This window comes from Ursus maritimus, unplaced genomic scaffold (genome assembly GCF_017311325.1).
Source record: "Ursus maritimus isolate PB19 unplaced genomic scaffold, ASM1731132v1 scaffold_14, whole genome shotgun sequence".
Classification (NCBI taxonomy): domain Eukaryota; kingdom Metazoa; phylum Chordata; class Mammalia; order Carnivora; family Ursidae; genus Ursus; species Ursus maritimus.
Genome location: NW_024423786.1, coordinates 38,026,180 through 38,038,310, shown reverse-complemented (window position 1 = coordinate 38,038,310; position 12,131 = coordinate 38,026,180). Strand labels below are relative to the sequence as shown.

Genomic DNA, 12,131 nt, shown 5'->3' with positions numbered 1-12,131 from the left:
GGGAAAGTAGCCTAAAGAAAATTTTGGTCACTCAAATTATCAAAACAAACAACTATAAAGTCTCTTCAACCCTTTTTCAGGAAACTACTGAAGGACAAATTATTTCTTTAAAATGAGGGAGTAAACCAAAAGAGAATTATATGCCCTCCAGGAAAGGGATTCCGACTCAAAGGAGAGTTGCAAAGAGGTGGGTTACTGTTGGAGGGAGGTTCCAGGATGACAGTTTTGCAATAGGTCTAGAGAGTATCTGGTTCCGATAAAAACAGAAGGGCAGCCAGGAAACCTCTCTAGGAGAAAAATGATTTCAGAGGATATTTGGTAGTTTTACCATGTGGAGAATGTTTTTGAAAGATACTTTTTAAAAAAGGTATTTTATAGAGCTATAGGAGGGCATAAGAGAAAACCCTATAATTTAAATAAAACTAAGATTTCTAAAACAAAAGCAGAATGTAGTAGAAGAAAGAAAATGTAATTGAAGGACACTATTTGGTCCATCAGTAAACAATATTTAAAAGTTACAATCTGGGGGCGCCTGGGTGGCACAGCGGTTAAGCGTCTGCCTTCGGCTCAGGGCGTGATCCCGGCGTTATGGGATCGAGCCCCACATCAGGCTCCTCCTCTATGAGCCTGCTTCTTCCTCTCCCACTCCCCCTACTTGTGTTCCCTCTCTCGCTGGCTGTCTCTATCTCTGTCGAATAAATAAATAAAATCTTAAAAAAAAAAAAAGTTACAATCTGGGCACCTGGGTGGCTCAGTTGTTATGCGTCTGCCTTTGGCTCAGGTCATGATCCCAGGGTCCTGGGATAGCCCCGCATCAGGCTCCCTGCTCAGCGGGAAGCATGCTTCTCCCTCTTCCAGTCCCCCTGCTTGTGTTCCCTCTCTCGCTGTCTCTCTCTCTCTCTCTGTGTCAAATAAATAAATAAAATATTTTTTTTAAAATACTGTTTAAAAAAATAATAAAAATTACAATCTTATTGAGATATTAGGAAGATAGATGAAAGGAAATGGGCACAAACATATGTGAAAATCCTTAGCTGCCATTGTAAGAAGCCAATAGATAAATCTAAAACTGCATAAAAAGAGAGCAATATAAATGTGACATTTAGAAATATTTGGTGAATTTTAGGGAAAAATTATAAAGAGTTGAAAGTACTTATCTCTAGGAAATAGTACAGGATGAATAGAGGACTGATAATTTTATTGCAAAACTTTTAGGGTTATTTACTTTTAATACTATGTGCTTATATTACTTTTAATACATTTAAATGTTAATTTTAAAATGTTGGCATCGAAAAGGCCAAAGAAAGTTTCAAGCCCCTTTTAATATATTTTCATTCCATGCTGATTTTTCTGTCTTTTATCCCATGTATTTGCTTTCTAGATAGGGAAGAAAAACCATTTGAAACCAACCTTTGAAATCAGTCCATAAATTTATTGAAAACCACAAATTTTTATGTTAAATTGAATATGGTAAATGCACAGCATTTAGGTTAAATCTTAAATTCATCAAGAAGTTTCAAAAGCATGACCTTTTGGAAGCTTTTTGTATGAACACTTAATCTAATACTGGAGATTACAAAAACTCCATGTGAAACTTTCTGATTTCTTTGTTTGTTTTGTTTTGTTATTATGATGATATGTTAGTCACCATACAGTACATCATTAGCTTTTGATTTGGTGTTCCATGCTTCATTGTTTGCGTATTACACCCAGTGCTCCCTGCAATACGTGCCCTCCTTAATACTCATCACCGGGCTAGCCCGTTCCCCCACCCCCCTCCCCTCTAAAACCCTCAGTTTGTTTCCTGGAGTCCATAGTCTCTCATGGTTCATTTCCCCCCCTTCATCTTTCCCTTCCTTCTGATGATCTCCCTGCTATTCCTTATGTTCTACAAATAAGTGAAACCATATGATGATTGTCTTTCTGATTTTAATACTCTTTGTCACTCATATTACAAGAAAACCTTTATAAATAGGATTATATCTTAATTAATTTACAGCACTTTGTTTTTCCTAAAAAAAAAACAAAAAACCCACACAAATCAATCCCCTATGCAAGTGTTGAGTGGTAATAATTGATGAAAATCTCTTTAAATGCACAAATGGATTTTCTCTTCTACATAACAAGAACCAGAGGAAGCCTCCAATGCTCCTCAGTTCTTACTTCTGCATGATAACACGTCCAAACCCACTTACAGCAACAGAGAGTTGGTGCTGCCCAAACTAGAAAGCATTTCAAAGGGCAACAACAAAATATTTATGTTAATTTTAATTAGCTATGCCTTTTTGGGGAATGTAGACACTTGAAGATTATATAAGAGCTTCTAAATTGTGGGAAGATCTAACAGAGCACTCACATTATAACCTGTTATGTTACTATCTTTCTACAATAGCATGTGTTGGGAACAGTGTTAGTCTGTTATCTTCTAATTAATATTATTAATTTTTATTAGATCGGTATGTGTACTTTCATTTCTGGACTTCAGTCAATTGATTGGATTATTCACTAACAATGAAGCATCATTTTATTAGTGATCCCGACTAGATATGTCTTCTATTTCCTTGTGAGACCCACAATACTTAACACAATTCTAAACATATATAGCAGGCAATTAAATGTGTTCTTCAGTTGAATAGAATCTCTAAAGTTGCAGGGTTTTTTTCCATATTGGTAGACTTTTGAAGATTAAATGAACCAGAGACTTAAAAGGGATGAAAATGCCTTCTGTATGGGGGAAATTTGGTAGTACAGTAATGTAGTGCATACATTTTTTAATGAGAAAGGAAAATTTATTCCAAGCATAAAGAACACAAAAGCAATCCTAACAGAATATTTTGTTTAATTATCTGGTAATCAATGAGAAAAATTGGATAAAATAAAAAAAGTTTTCCTAGGAAAAGATAAGTTACCAGTGTTAACAGAAATACAGATTTAAAAGAAAAAAGTGTTAGTATTTGGCTGGCCAGATAGATAGGCAGACAGACATCTGGCCAGCCAAATATCTTATATATACTCACAAAGGTCTTTGAATACTATGAAGTTTATAACCAGGAGACAAATTACTGAATGATTAGGTAATCACATCTTCAGCTCTAATACATTAGGCCATATTTTTTTCCACAATGATTATATATACTCCCACTAGCAATGTCCATGCAATTCTTAATTAATTTATATTTGATGTACATTGTACATTGCCTGATGTACTTAGGATATAAAGATGATTAAAATAGGGGTTTTTGCTCCCTGGGAGGGCAGTCTAGAGTTGGATAGCAAACATGGAGACAATACATTATGGCTCTAGTACAGGTGGTGATGGTTCTAAAGAGGGACGTATCAGCTGGCCAGCTGAATGCTGCTTAGTCACAGGAGTGGTTTCTCATTATAATGCTGTAAAAGATGTTCCAGAATGCCAGTTTTGATGCCTTTCTCTGGCTACCCATGCAGTGTGCTTTTAGACTGGTTTGAAAATTCTCCTCAAATTTGATGCTTCTGAAATCTAGAATGACATTTGTTATTATAACTACAGATGTTTTACACTGAAATTAGTGGTAAACTCCTGTATATAGTTATAACTGAACATTTATGTTAAAGATTGGTAATCATTTTCAAGAGTTAATCAGTAAATCCACTTGAGAAGAATGACTTAGTGCAGCCCCTGAAAGTGAAAAAACAATGGAAAGCATTTTAGTCCAATAACCTTTCCAGTAGGATATGGGTCAGTATACTGTAGAAAACTTGATTTTTTTGAAAACCTGATTCTTTAAAAGATTTTTTGTATATGATGGATTTTTTGTACATATACATTCTGTGTGATGATTTCCCAAGCTGGTGGAGGCCTATTTTATTATATTTATTATATATCATGGAAACAGTCCCATGAATGGACATTAATAGCCAATAATAATTAACTAATATAGCTAATAATACATGTGAATATTTAATAATTAGCAAATACAGCTAGTAAGATACATTTAAATTAATATTTAATTGTATTCAGTTTTCCAGATGCACACATTTAACCCTAAATAAAATTAAGGAGGGAATGTAATGTGATGATCACTGAGTGTTGTATGCAACTAATGAATCATTGAACCCGATACCGAAAACTAATAATGTACTATATGTTGGCTAATTGAATTTAAATTTTAAAAAATTGTTTACCCATTTTTCTGTTGATGGACATTTAAGTTATTTTTACTTTGGGGCTTTTACAAATTAAACTATTATGAAAATTGTGTACAAGAAAAAAAAGAAAGAAGAAATGAAACCATTCTACTCAGAAACCATCCTTCCTACCCATGTGATATAGAATAAATGAGTGCTGTCTCACACGTCTACAGCCCAAGGGGAGCTCTCATTGTTGAGGTTACCAAGACCAGGGACTGAACTGTCATGAACTCACAATTCTTCCTGGCCAAGGTTTCCTTCTAAATGTAACTGACTTTTCTATAAAAAACTACTTATAAAGAAGAATACCAATAATAATAAAATAAGAATGATCAGCCACTTACAATATTATAGATACTGTGGCAGGTTAATCTGCACAAAGCCCTATGAGGTTGAGTTCAGTACAAAATGTTATCCTTACTTTATAGATGAGCAAACACAAGTGTGAGTCAAGATTTAAAGCCAAGTGTCCTGACTTCTGCACTTAGGTCCCTAGCTAATATATCATGCTGCTTCCAATTATGTAATTTAAGCCTCACAGTAACTCTGTGAGGAAGACAATAAAAGCTTTTATGTCAGTTTTACAATCGAGGAAAATGTGTCTTGGAGGGACTAAGCAATTTATCTGATTTCACAACTCCTTTGCATGTAGCTAGGATTGGAATCTACTTTTTCTAACGTCAGCCAGCTGCAGAGGAACAGCATGTTTGTAGTTTAAAGACTACTGCCTCCAGTGTAGAGAGCCTAGAGAAGCTGGATCTTAGAGCTCAGGAGGTGGTAGAGAGCATGGAGAGGACAGCACCAAAACACAAATCCAGTAGCAAGCACCTGTGACTTGGCTGGTACTTTGAGCTGGAGAGGCTTGGGTTTGAATCTAGACTTTGCCCCCTTCTTGCTGTCTGATCTTCAGCACATCACTTCCTTACACCAAGCTTTAGTTGCCTCCATCAAATACAAATAGCATTGTTCTTAAAATGTTATCAGAATTAAGTGAGAACATATATGGAAAAGACTGCAGAATGCCTAGCATATGGAAGGTGCTCAATAAAAGTTAGTTTCCTTCCCGGATGAGTAAATTTTTCTTTCTTTCTTCCCACAGCACTTATCTAGCCGGCAGAGTGTCCAGCAAAGCACATCCCAGGTAAGCAGCTTAGCTAGGCCTCCCAGTCTTTTCCCTCAGTACTTTAAGAGATCACAGCATGGGGATGCAACAGGCAATGATAGCCCCCACGGACATCTTGATGGTGTGATGCCTTTCATCTAAATAGCCCTGAGCTCCAAGCAGATTTGCCTTGTCTCCCCTCACTCCTCTGTGCAAATTTACATAGGCACAATTGAAATAACGTAGACTGGGAGACTAAAATGAATCCATCTGGGAGAAAGTAAAAGTGTCATTTAGAATGGTATCTATTACCATCTAACATTGCAAATGAAGTGCATCAAGTGACAGCCTCTCCAAGAAATAACTTTGAATTTAGAAGTTCATGGAGAATTTAGGAGTTTGTGACCTGGTGGAGATATTAAGTTCACTCGTAAGTTGGAATTACCGTTTCCATAGCTCCTTCACTCAGTTTACTTCTCCCAGCTGCGTGTTTGCCTGCCTCAAACCAAGTATATTGACACAGCACTCTCCTACTAGCAGAGAAGACACCTTCTGTCTCTCTTACATGATCCCCTTTGGTAGTATGAGGAGAGTTGGTCATTTAGTTTTCATTTTACTTATAATCAATGTAGTGAATAATTAAAATAGGAACGACTGGTTTTTTTGCCTTCCTCCTTAGGTAGATACAATGCGCCCACGTCATGGGGAAACCTGTCGGATGCCAGTGCCACACCACTTCTTCCTCAGCCTGAAGAGTTTCACCTACAATACCATTGGGGAAGACACCGATGTCTTCTTTTCCTTATATGATATGAGAGAAGGCAAGCAGATCAGGTAAAAGTTACTAGAACTTGTGGTGAGGTTGAGACTTGTAAGGATGGTATTACCTGGGTCATAAGCATCTCTGACTTTCAGAGAAGATAGATGCACAGAGAAGGAAAAAACAAGATTAAGTAACCTCTTACTGAGCTGGGAGTTTTGCCTCAAATCCCAGTGTACCTTGAAGTCACGTGTGGCCTCTTTTTTTATCCTATGCCTATTTCCACATGGAAGTTCAAATCCCAGTCTTGGCTGTCACCACCTCAGGGAGAAAACAGGATGCAACTATTCAGTGCCAGAGAAAACACATAGGAGAAACACAGAACAAAGCAAATTCAGCAGAGAGGCCCCACTCTAGAATGTAGGAAGCCCTGGGCTCTGCCTTGCTGCATGTGAAAGAGAGGGTTCACAGGGAAAGAGGCTAATGGTGTTCTCCTTTCTGAGAGCAGCCTCAGCCCTCAATGCCATTCCAGCCCTGCAAAGGGGAGAGCATCTTCTGGACAGAAGGGAACGTCGGTCTGACCACATCATTCCTTTTTGTCCTGGATTGGAAGAGAGGCCACAGAATGGGGCCAATATGCAGTAGACCATGTATCTTGGCAGAGCAATGAAGCCTATAATCATGAGCAACTGCGCTGGGCTTCCTTCTTGAAAGGTGGGGAGGAGTCAAGGAGACACTCTGGGCTTCACTTTCTCTATAGGACAGCAAGGCTCTGATGGGGTGAGATGATCATTGTGCCAATTTTAGGGAATCCAGGCATTTCTCTGGTTGTCCTCCAGGTGGGGCAGAGAGAAAATAAATTTGGGGATACTTTTATATTGCTTGGAAATTTCCTGTATTCAGAGTGCTTTATGGGTTTTTTATTTTGTTTTTTTTTACTTAAAATTTGGAAACAGCTGTTCCATTTTTCCAGTTGCATGTTATATGTAGGAAAATTAAAAATGGAAGTTATAACAGTACAAAAGAAAAGCAGTTAATTTTCATGCTCTACGGTACCTCTGATCTTGACACCCCTTGCCCCGAAAATTAAAGCACCCTGCTTCACTTTGGCAGAGAGCTAAAATGATGGGGGCTTGTGGGTTTTCCTTGTCACTGCTGTCTCGCAGTATGGGTGTCTAGAAAGGTTGTGGTTAAAGACAGTTGTGGCAGGGATGGTAGCTACAGGTGCTGGGCACAGGCAAGACTACAGGCCAGGGCTGTGTGGATGCAGATTCTGGCTGCCCCTGTTTTTCTATTAGCCCAGAGGTTTGTAAACTTTATTCCTTATTTTTGTATGTGGAAGAATCCTTTCTAAAAGCTATATTTTTTTAGAAAGTTCAATAAATGAAACAGACAAAATAGAGCTACTTTACTGTTGGAGGGAAAAGGGAAATAACAGAAATCTCACTATGCCCTTTCCCCAACCCAGTATTGGGTGTAACCACTGAAAATCCCTGGGTTTGCAGTTTGAAAACCAGAGCACCCTGCTTTATCATCCTTGAGTGCTAGTGACTGTGTCTTCTCTTTCCGTGATCCCAGCACCTCACACAGTGCCTGTGCCCAGTACATGCTTTATCGGCCTTACTGTACAGAGAAGATCCAAGCCCAGCAGAGACACCCCTGCTCTGGTTTGTAATCCATGCAGGATCATCACTGCATCAGTTGTTTTATCTTTGGGCTGATTATTTATAATTGAGCCTCAAGAAATAATAAAACATTTTAAAAGAAGAGAGGTTAAAAAAAAATTTTTTTTGTAGAGTTGCTGGAAATGTTTTGGTCATTTAAAAATCCCTAGATATTAGAGAACTATACCAGCTTCCCATTCACATAATAAACTTGTAAGGTCCTTAACTGAAAATACCATTTACTTTCTTTTGTTTTAAGAGTGAACTTATAATGCAGAATTTTAGATCTAGGTTTAATTGATAAGTGTTCCTTCTTCCTTCCATTAACATTTGTGTAGTTGTATAAGCCCTCAAAAATTTTAGTTCATTAAACTGATGATACCAACTAAGTATGCTTTCCTAATGATTAGGTATTAAACTGGTCATATATTACTGCCTTGAAGCAGTTATCAGAAATGATGAAAGGTTAGGGATCTATTACATTAGGTGCACAGAGTGTTGATACAGAGCAATGTTTATCAATCAAAGAGTGCTAGTCTAGTGTTCCATATTGCCAGGACACTCTCACCTCTGTGACTGAGAATGCATGTGAGCAGAGGGAGCAGGCTAATGAGAGGACCAGGTGTTCCTTCCCTCGGAGTCTCATTGCTGATCCCACAGGCAAATCTAGAGAGGCTCCAGTGAATGACGAACTGCAAACCCGCATAGCACATCCTGATAGATGTTGACTGATGAGTATTAAACAATCTGCAGAAAGGAAGAAGCAGCAGCTGGTAGGGCCTTAGTAGCTGTAACTGTTTTTGTGACATGTTATCATTCTGTACAAAATCATAAATATTTAGCCTTGAAATCTAAATCTCTGATTAAGACCTCTCCCCTGAGCTTCAGAGTCTCATTTCCTTTTTCCTACCAGACATCTGCCCTTGGATGTCCCTCAGACATTTCTACCTCAGCATATCTAAACTCAATTCATTTTCTTTCTTTACACATATACTTCCTTCTGTGCTCCTTAAATCAAGTGAAAGGCATTATCATTTGCTCAGAGATACATGCCATAAACTTTGGTGTCCTCTTAGGCTCCTCTCTGTCTATCTCCTTCCTTTCTCAATTAATCACTGTATCTTATCAACTTCTGTCTCCCAAAATCAATCAATTCACTCCCCCTACACCATCGCTGTTGTCACCCCAGATCCTTCACATTTCTTCCCAAATACAGACTCCCTGAATCTACAGCCTTCCTACCCTGAGTTATTGTCCATAGCACCACCATACTTATCTTTTAAAAATGCAAACTGTTCACATCGACTCCCACTTAACCTAAAGCCCTTGTTACTTAGTGTGACATAAAAAGTCCAGCATGATATAATTCTATTTCTCTAACCTTATTTCCTGCATCTTGGTGACTTAGTTGTCTTACCCTAAACGTGCTTTTCTCTTTCATGCCTCCCTACCCTTGCCGGCTTGGTAAACTCCTGTCCATTGAAACTCAGCCAAAGGAAACATTCCTCAGTATTTATAAGTATTGTCAGGCCCTGGGACTTCATTGTGCCCATGATAACACCCTGTACCTAGCTTTATTACATTATTAGATATTAGATTGGAATCATACACGTGCATGTAGATTTCGCCCACATTTCAGGGAGCTTTCTTGTGTGTCTTTACCGTCACCCCCCACCCCAGGGCTAAGCGTAGGACTCTGGATATTGGAGCATTAAATAATTATTTATTGAGTGAATGAATGAAGAAGTGGTCAAATAACAATTCAGTCCTCTGTGAATCAAGAAATTTTTATTTAATTGAGCCATTTTGCAAGGATTTACTAAGAATTTCTTGTTTGTGGGCCCCTGTAATAACTGCTTGGGATTTAGAGGTTTTAAACGACTGTCCCTCACCCTGAGGAGGTCTGAACAGGGCATTACAGGATTTCTAGAAGGTGTAAAACATGTTTTCCTCATTTTAAGTACCAAAGCTAAGTGGAAAAGTAAGATTAGGGCATATGTCTTACTGACATGCAGCAAGACTTTAAGCACAAGAAGCAGTCAGGAAAAAACAAAAAATACAACTCTTTAGACAGAAACTTTTATGGAGTTTTTTTAAGCTAAAAAAATGAGCAGTCTTGTCTAAATCATTGGTTGTTTTATATTTTTTTCTAATCAATTACATTTTAGACCTTGCTTTATATTTAGGATTAAACTGTATCGTTTGGGCAAGAAATATAGTCAACTTTACCATGTAATACACTGAGAGAGATGGCTTTTTCTGTCACAATTAGCTAGATCAGTTGTCACCAAGGTTTTGAATTCAATATTCGAAGAAGTACTTTTTAAAAATAAAAAAGAAATTAGAGAAGAAGAGGCTCATTGAAGCACTGAGAAACCAGGCTCTTGGAGAGAGGGCTCTTGGAGAAAATGAAAGTAATTGAATTAAAGAGTGTCCAGGATCCAGATAAGGTACTAATTCATTCGTTCAACAGATATTTATTAAACATCTACTAGCTGTTGGGATAGAACTTAGGGATACTGAGGTGAGCAAGAGAAATATCTGCTTGTCTTCCTGGACCTTATGATCTAGAAGAGAGACTGTCTCTCTCTACTGGAGAGAGGTCACCAAACACATGATCACATGAATAAGTAGGTAGTTTAAAAAGTATGATAGGTGTCGTTAAGGAAAATCATGCAGAGTGCTCTGAAACCTCATGTAGATTGGAGTGAAGGGAGGCTCTTACGGCATCCGTGTTGAGGCTTAAAGTATGAGTAAACAGAATGAGTGGATAATGTGATCCAGGCAGAAGAAGGCCTAGAGGCAGGGGGAAACTTGGTATATTCAGAGAACTGAATGGCAGTCAGTGTTGCTGGAATGTTGCAAGTGAGAGAAGGAAAGGATATCTCAAGAGGGGATTGAAGAGATAGTCAGGGGCCAGATTATACAGGGCCTTGTAGTCATGTAAGGATTTTGGATTTTATTGGAAGTTCAATAAGAAAAGCTACTCAAACACAAAAAGTTGCAAAGGCAAAAGCATGAGTTAGACACAACAAAGATATCAACGTATGTATTCAGGAAATTAGAAGAGGTTATTAGAGCTGGGAAGAGGTTTGTATTGACAGTAAACTCCAGGTCTTGAACCTGTTTCTTACTCATCTTTGCTCACAGCCCCTTGAACAAAGAAAGAACTCAGTAAATGTTCAATCAGAAAATGTGTTAGAGACAAGATTAAATATGTCTAGAATAGCCCTGAAAACCCTGTATACTGATTTAGATTTGATGCATTAGATAACCCTTATGAATCCTTGAGCAGGGGGATGACATGAACGACGTGTTGAAGGTGGTGATTTGAGATTATCATAGTGGTATTATAGAGGTTAAACTAGAAAATAGATAAGTTAGAAGCTGTTGCAGACATGAAGTGATAAAGCCTCAGGATAAGGAGGCTAGTAGTAAGATTAGAGAAGATAGGGCATCATGCCCTGTAAGATTTGGACCCAGCCTCATCACCTCTATAAGCTAATTTCTTATCCTTCCCTCGTTGATCAGTCTAGTTTACAGTGGCCTCCTTGCTATTCCCTGAAAATACAACACGTTTCTACTTTAGGGCCTTTCTTTGCATCTGCTATTTCTCGAATGTCCTCATGGTGCTTGCATCCTCACCTTCAAATATCACCCTTTCAGGCTTTTCCTGGCCACTCTATGTAGAATTGAAACCACTAGGAGTACCTGGGTGGCTCAGTCGGTCAAGCGTGTCTGCCTTTGGCTCATGATCTCAGGGTCCTGGGATAGGGCTCCCATGTTGGACTCCCTGCTCAGTGAAGAGTCTGCTTCTCCATCTTCCTCTGCCCTCACCCCTGCTCATGCTTTCTCTCTCCATCTCCTCTCTCAAAATAAATAAAATCTTTAGAATTGAAACCATCATTACCACTATCTCCCACATACACATCCATATTCTCAGTGTCTCTTCCTTGCTTTATATTTTTCCTTAGCACTTAGCACCATCTAGCATACTAAAAAGTTTACATATTTACCTTTTTTATTGCCTGTGTTCAATCACTGGGCTGTAAGCACTATGAGAACAGAGATTTTTTAATCTTATTCACCAGCAAATCCCCTGAACCTAATAGAGTATGGTAGGTACTCAATAATTATTTGTTGAAAGGACGAATAGTCTACTAAATGTAACAATAAACTTACTTATTTCTCTTATCACTTTTTCTATTTCTAAAACCTATAACTCAGTGGTTTGTTGTTGTGGTGGTGGTGGTGATGGTGGTTTTACCCTGGAAACAAGGAGAATGGTGCTATAATTATTGAAGCCAGTTGAGTGAAGGAAATGATGAGTTCAATTTGGACTATGTTGAGTTTGAAGTGATAGCCAAACAACCCACAGGTCATGTGGTGGGGGCATCTGGGATGCAGGTGAAATGTCACAGATGGAGATGAGAAT

At 38.3% G+C, this 12,131-nt stretch overlaps 1 protein-coding gene across 1 annotated transcript in view; it reads left to right on the top strand.

The window, feature by feature from the left end:
• DOCK3 (dedicator of cytokinesis 3) overlaps positions 1-12,131 on the top strand; it is a gene marked incomplete at its 5' end in the record, with an annotated part of 534,371 nt that overhangs the window by 350,235 nt on the left and 172,005 nt on the right. The window contains 2 exons of the mRNA XM_040628234.1: positions 5,270-5,311; positions 5,952-6,106. Of these exons, the coding sequence (XP_040484168.1) occupies positions 5,270-5,311; positions 5,952-6,106 (197 nt within the window). The remainder of the gene's footprint in view (positions 1-5,269; positions 5,312-5,951; positions 6,107-12,131) is intronic.